Source organism: Glandiceps talaboti, chromosome 16, assembly GCF_964340395.1.
Source record: "Glandiceps talaboti chromosome 16, keGlaTala1.1, whole genome shotgun sequence".
NCBI classification, from domain to species: domain Eukaryota; kingdom Metazoa; phylum Hemichordata; class Enteropneusta; family Spengelidae; genus Glandiceps; species Glandiceps talaboti.
In genome coordinates this window covers 17,216,777-17,224,430 of record NC_135564.1, presented here as the reverse complement: position 1 = coordinate 17,224,430, position 7,654 = coordinate 17,216,777, and the positions used below count along the sequence as shown (strand labels likewise).

General features: G+C 35.7%; 1 protein-coding gene across 1 annotated transcript in view; it reads right to left on the bottom strand.

Annotated features, from left to right (window-relative positions):
* The window catches only part of LOC144447181 (protocadherin Fat 4-like), a 26,202-nt gene extending 18,790 nt beyond the window's left edge, over positions 1-7,412 (bottom strand). Inside the window, exons 1-5 of the mRNA XM_078137085.1 lie at positions 7,307-7,412; positions 6,409-6,729; positions 5,821-5,955; positions 5,370-5,495; positions 4,692-4,820 (exon numbers count right to left, since the gene is read on the bottom strand). Of these exons, the coding sequence (XP_077993211.1) occupies positions 4,692-4,820; positions 5,370-5,495; positions 5,821-5,955; positions 6,409-6,729; positions 7,307-7,412 (817 nt within the window). The remainder of the gene's footprint in view (positions 1-4,691; positions 4,821-5,369; positions 5,496-5,820; positions 5,956-6,408; positions 6,730-7,306) is intronic.
* Between the last annotated feature and the right edge of the window lie 242 nt (positions 7,413-7,654).

Here is a 7,654-nt window from a genome sequence, read left to right as displayed (position 1 = left end):
TTTTACCATCTCCATTATATCCATCGATACATGAACAATAAACATGTTACCGGCTCCAAGATGCATGTCGCGTCTCTCCATACAACGTCGTGTATTGTGTACGTGCTATAATAATAATAATAATAACGACTTTTATTTCAAAAAGAAAAAGGGTGACCCTGTTAGGTCCAGCCTAATCTTCCCAGGGGCCCTAAAGCAAATGTACACAATACAACAACAAAAACAAAACAAGGTAACACACATAAAAATTGAAAAACATTAAAAAGTATGAAACGTAAAAGAGATAAAATTGTATAACCACAGACAATGTAAAAGGATTAAAGAGATTCAAATAAGTATGAATTTAAAGATTTTTTGAAACAAGTTAAATTCGTAATACTGATAAGGTGAGTAGGTAAAATGTTCCAAAGTTTGGAGCTTTCAAAACTAAATGACTGAGTAAAAATACGACAATTTGGAAATGGTAAATACAAAAGATTGTTGGTGCAGGAACGGGTGCCCATTTGGTTACTTGAACTCCTTTTATGAAGGAGGTCAGAGAGGTACATAGGAGCCAGGTTATGTAGACATTTAAAAATCAGAATGTACTTATTAAATAGAAATCTCTTTTCAAGTGGTAAAATATGAAGTCGTTTAAAAAGGTCAATACTGGAAATCCCTTTGGATTGCATTTCAATGGTAGAAGTATTTAAAATTAGCCGGATTGCACGCTTCTGAAGTTTATATAATTTGTCAATATCACCTTTACTTGCATGAGACCATATGTTGCAACAAGTATCAAAAAAGGGCTGAATATAACTAAAGTAGAAAAGTTTTTTAGTAGATACATCTAAGTATTTAGCAATGTGACGAAGAGCTGCAAGATTAGAAGATACTTTTGCATGCAAATGTTGACAATGTGAAGTCCATGAGAGTGTAGAGTCAATGATAAGTCCGAGTGATTTTTCAACTTCGCTGAAAGAAAGAGACGCGTTGTTATAGAAAACAGAAAAGGAAGTGGGCAAAGAAAGGTTCTTTTTAGGGGGAATTACCATAGCTTTGGATTTATTTGTATTAATGATCATATGGTTTTGATTACACCAGGTGTGAACTTTAGACAGATCATCGTTAATAGTTTGATTTACTATGGAAATATCAGGGGAGGAAAATAGAAGAGTAGAGTCGTCAGCATAGGTATTAGTATGGCAGTGTTCAACTTCTAAATGGAGGTCATTGATATAAAGGAGGAAAAGAAGAGGACCAAGGATAGAACCTTGAGGGACGCCAGACTTAATAGATAACATGGAAGAATTGCAATTTTTAAAGGAAACAAACTGTTTTCTGTCCTTAAGATATGAAGTGAACCAATTTATAGCCGAAGAATCAAAGTTGTAGAGTTTAAGCTTGTCAATAAGCAATGAATGGTTAATAAGATCAAAGGCCTTAGAGAGATCAAGAAAAATGATACCACTCCAGTTATTGTTATTTATTGCAGTATAGCACTGATTAACGAAATAAGTGAGAGCAGTCTGACAAGAATGACCCGGACGAAAGCCCGATTGAAACGAATAAAGAAGATTAAACTTGTTGAGATAAAGATACAGACTTTGGTGAACGTGGGATTCTAAAAGTTTGGATAAACATGGTAGAATAGAAATGGGTCGAAAATTGGAGCATTTATCAGTAGAATTACTTTTATGAAAAGGAAGCACCTTAGCAATTTTCCAAGCAGATGGAAAGTGATTATTGATTATGCAGAGGTTAACAATTCTAAAAATGTGTGTAGCAATATAAGGAGCTGTAGATTTCAAAATCTTAGCGCTTATAAAATCATACCCGGTTGACTTAGAAGTATCCAAATCTAGAAGGAATTTCAAAACCTTCGTTTGCGAGATAAGTGGAATTCGGAAGCTGTAATGAATGTCTTTAGAGTCAACAAAATTATTTAACTTAGTGGAATCAAAAGTCTCATGCATAATATCTTTGTTGAGAGCGTCTGCAATGTCGGTGAAATGTCTGTTGAAAGCTTCGGCAATATCCATAGAAGATGTCAGTTCAGTGCCATCAACATATAGCTTTGAGGGTTTAGACGGAGAAGACTTGGGATGAAGATCATGAATGGCTTTCCAAATATTGATGTTATGGGATTTGTCGGCAATAAGCTTAGAGTAATAATTTTTCCTGAGGGATGATGTAAGCATGTTTACGTAGTTCCTTTGTTTCTTGTATTCAACGGTATTATTTGAAGCTTTCAACTTGTCTCTAACGTTGCGTGCATTATGAAGTTCAAGGGTATGCCAGGAAGGTAGATTTGCATAACGAACTCGCTTGGATTTGAGTGGAGCATGCTTGTTGAAGATACTGGAGAAAGTTGAAATCCAACTATTTAGGGCAAGTTCAGGGTCGTTTGTAGTTTGCAGAGTTGACCAGTCTGCTGACTTCAGGTCACTAACGAAGTTGTTTACATTGAAGTTACGTAAGCATCTGTAAGTGATAATGTTATGGTCCGATTTTCTGGTTGAATGGATTTTTCTAACTGTCATGATGGGGGAATGATCGGAGAGTGCTGAGGGGTTTGCACGCGCTTCTCATGGGGATAGTTGTTACATGACCCGGGTTCACCCGTAAAATCCTCCTCTACCACTGATGGCGTTTACTCTTTGTGTTATATAAAATCACTGATAATCAAAGAGGTCAACATGTCTGTCCATCATTTCCTGATAAATGTGTTATTTCAAACATAATAAAGACAAAACAAGACTAACTATAACAACGTTACGTAAAAGCCGTCCTCGCGCAATGCATCTTGGAACGGGAAAATCGACTATTGTTTGAACCTTGTGTTCTTACATAAAGCATATACTATGACTGTAATCAAATATTTTAATTACTATGAGTATTTTGATATGATTTACCTTGACAAGACAATTCATCCGGCTGTAATGTGTATCCTTGCCAGCAGGCACAAGTGTATCCGCCCTCATAATTTTGACAATTGTGTTTACATTCATGAGTGTCGTCAACACATTCATCAATATCTACATAATGCATGTAGTAATAATAATGTCAAATGAGGTTTTAAAATTCATTTTATAATCATGTCTACAAAATATATGTTAATGTTTATTTTGTTAATTTTGTACTTCAAAATTTGCCGGACAATATTAATGCAACGCTATCTGATATTATCGTTTCAAAGTTATCGGCTTAATAAAACACAGATTTACGAAAATTTATCAATTTCTATATCACGATAAGCCAACATATGACATGTGTATCAAAACGCCACGTTTTGGTGTTAACAAGGTGCCCTTCATTCGCAATATTTTTCACTTTTACCTTTTTATCAGCTGATATATGCTTATTTTAGTGCAGCATATATCACTCAGTGTTTTAAGGAAAACAAAATAGGGCTTGCTCAACAAATCTCAGCTGGTTTCTTTATTTGTATTCTAATTTGCTCTATTCTTAATTACCACACATGAGAATCATGCTAGCATGCTTAAGTGTTACCATGTATGGGATATTAGCAACAGATAAAGCATCTCGTACAATAATTTCGATTGCCGTAAACTCTATTGGCCACTATCGACAAAAACATAATCAATATATAGCAAACCTTTCCTTTCAACATGCAGAAAATAAAGAATCAAATTAATACATAAATTCACTAATGATCACCCATTCACTCTGATATACCTATTACTGCCTAAATTTAACATTGGGAGATCTGACCGTAGGTGACCTAAGCTGACCTAGGAGAGGTCACTCTATCTCGACATGACCCGACCTGACTCATACCTACTCGTCCTTGTCTTTAGATCAGGCTGTGTACCCATGTTACACCTATATATGAACCTACTTCCTATTAGCGGTGACCTTTGACCTCAGTTTGTATATGCAAATAAATAGTTATCAATACATCCACTCTGTAAGTTTGGTCAAGAAAGTTCTCATCATAAAGTACAAAATTTGATAATTTCATATACCCCCCTATGTTTAATATAACCACCCTTTTGGCGAGAGCATATCTTTTTTGACGAGAGCCACCTTTTGGTGAGAGCCCATCTGTTTTGATGAGAGCCACCCTTTTTGGTGAGAGCCTATCTGTTTTGATGAGAGCCACCCTTTTTGGTGAGAGTACATCTCTTTTTGATGAGAGCCACCATTTTTGGTGACAGCACATCTCTTTTTGATTAGAGCCACCCTTTTTGGTGACAGCACGTCATTTTGATGAGAGCCACCCTGTTTGGTGGCAACACTTATCTTTTTTATTAGAGCCACCCTTTTTGGTGACAGCACGTCTCTTTTTTATGAGATCCACCCTTTTTGGTGAGCGCCCATCTGTTTTGATGAGCGCCACCTTTTTGGTGACAGCACATCTCTTTTTGATGAGAGCCACCCTTTATGTTGAGGGTACGTCCTTTTTTTAAATTTTTTATGACAGCCACCTTTTTGATGACAGCCACCCGTTTTAGTGGGAGCGCGTCTCGTTTTGATTGGGAACCCCTCATTTTGAATGAGCACACCTCTTTGTCCTAGTCAGCCACCGTAACTTACCGTGACATTGTCCCTTGAGACCAGTTGTATACTAATCATCCTGACTTAAATAAACATGTATACAGATATATACTCATGTATACTTAAAATAAAAGCAAATTAAGTATATACGAAAATCAACCATACGCTCGAAAGTAGAAAATGATTTTAACCTTGACAAGTTCTCAAATCCTCTGCAAGTTCATATCCAGATTCGCAAGTACAGTTATAACCTGGCACTGTGTTTATACAGGTACTGCTCCCTCCACACTGGTGACTTCCATCCACACATTCATTTATATCTTTAAAATATACAGACACAAGGTAATTATTATTGTGAAGAATTATTCAAGGAAAGAAACAGCCCCAGAATGCATATGGTGACTTCCATTCACACACTGAAGTATCGTAAACATGCAACAGTACATGGCATTGTGGGTAATCTATACAAATATGGGAAATTCAATCTAACATACACATTATTGTCACAGAGGTCTTGTTTTCACTGTATTTTTCTTTTTCAACTTGGATACTTAAGACGAACAAATATCATATAGAAATGAGTCATTTAGGGTCAAGTATTGTAGAATGAGAGTATGACTTAAGTATGAATTTATGTAAAAAAATATGACTGTAGGAATTGCAAAGTAAAAGAGATGAGGTATGTGCTTGCAGCTTGGGCAGGAAGTCGACGTTTGGGTTTTCAATGGATTGACTATTGATATTTGCTATCTAAAATCATAATGGGTATAAAATTCGCTCATAATAATTTGTAAACAAGACTTTAGATGCCATACTTCGCCGAGATGTCAATAAAGTACCACTTATCCAACGATAAACAAGCCACTTACCGTGACATTGTTCCTTGAGACCAGTTCCTTCATATCCATCTTGACATATACAAGTATAGAATCCTATGGTGTCTGTACAATCAGCTTTGGTATCACATGGCATGTCCTCATTACATTCATCGATATCTATAGTACATATAAAACAATTGGGCACAGTACAGTCATTGTTGTTATATTGAGATCTAATGTTATTCATATATAAAAGCATTATTTGTGTATCAGAATTTTGTCAAACCTCTACACATGAATTTCGTTGATAATCATAACGTATTTAGATGTGCACACAACTCAGTTTTACTTTAATATGCCATTGATTAAAATTTTGTAAAATGTATAGACGTCTTCTAAAATCTGGAAAAAGGAAAGTCATGTCCAATGGTATATAACTAACTTTAGATTTAATACTTGTCTGTCAGATCTAAGTTAATGTTTGTCGTTATATTGTACTCACTGTTACAACCATTGCCGTCTTCTCTACCATCTCCTGTATATCCATCATTACACGTGCAGTTATAACCACCCACTGTATTTGTACAAGTGGCGTCAGAGTTGCAGTTGTCTAAACCCTGGTTGCATTCGTCAACATCTAAAATTATAATGTGAGGCAGATGTTCATGTACATTTTGTTCATCATGATGTGTTTTTCGTGTATCTTTTGTACGTCTCGCCTGCTCATCCACCTATCCATCCACCCACTCTCCCATGTATATTTTCGTCACCACGAACAGAGACTACATACCTCTTTAATATGAGTAAGCTTTTTAGTGATGTATAGTAGAACGTAAGACGCGTCATAGAAAACACGAATATTTCACTAAAGTTGAAACTATCGTCTTGTTCTCAAAATGCCAAGAAGGTTTGAACCTTTACTTACCTATGCATGACTGTGTAACGTTACAAATTCATGTTTCAGGTACATTACGTAAAAACGTCTTTGGAGAGGTGTAGTGAGAAGTCTACATACCAAGACATTCAAATCCGTTTCCGACATTTTCTACACTATTCCAAGATAATTTAAAAGGAATTTCAACAAGCTTACCGCCAGTTGTCATTATCAACGTGTTCGCTACAGCGGTTAAAGTTGCTGTTGTTGCAGTCACTGGTATTGTTTCAGTGGGTGATGCTAGTGTGCTATATTTATCTGTTGTTGATTCCATTGAGCTGAGCAATGTGAACTTCTCTATGGTCGTTGTGAATTGAGAAGTTCTATCATCTAGGGTCGATGGAACAAATGTTGTTGAACTTTCACTTGATACTTCATTAGAAATAGGTTCAGTAGTGCTTATATAAGTTGTTTCTTCTTCCGTTGTTGTGAAGTAAGTAGTAAACGCCTCAGTAGTGGGTTCCGTTGTGGGCGATACTGTAAAATGATGATGATGATGGGAAGAATCAGTGGGTCTGAAAATGATTGTTTCTAGTATGCCTACATTGCATGTGATATACATGCATGCTTTTGTAGATGATGGTATCGGAATATGAATTACTCTGATAATGTAACACTAACGAATTTACGAAATTTAATGTTTACAGTAGGCCACTTCTCTGTACTTTAAACAGTAATTTTGTGTTTAGTATTAGTCTCTATTCTAGTTGATCTCCGTGTTGCTAATCTTTAAACATCATTGGTGAAAACTTGTTTCTAGAATTAATGAATAAATAATTGACTCGTCACACGTCCTATAAAGAGGGTATCAAAAATTACTATTTTAAATGACTTGTCTATCTTCTAATACTAATGGGTCAGGTTCAAGTATATACAGTTTATAAAGGTGGAAATTATGACAATCCCAATAACGAGACGTAGGAAGAACTTTATTGTTATCAATGAACGAACGAACGAATGAACGAACATTGTTTTAATCTAATAATGGGTTTGTGGTTTCTATTGTCACGTAAAGTAATGTTAGAAATATTCATGTTGAAAATTTTTAACTCACGTGTTCCACAAACTTGAACCTCACACAGTGTCAAAACTTGGTTATTTCCAGGTAGCCGTATAATGATATAGTTCCCCCCTTGTATACCACTACAATCAAATGTCATTGTAGTGTTCTCGGACGAAACTGTATCGCAGTATTCTTCTCCATCGCTTGTATCATCATCATGGGCTATGTAGATTTCAGCACTGTTAAGTCTCATCGCTGTTTAGTGTAGTCGAAGATAAAATGGTTAACTTCAGTGTGTACATTATTGAACTGTATGTCTTATCGTCACTCAGACTCTCTGCACACAATTGTTTGAGTTTGATAAGAAACCACAAAAAAACTATTAAAACAATGAAGTTT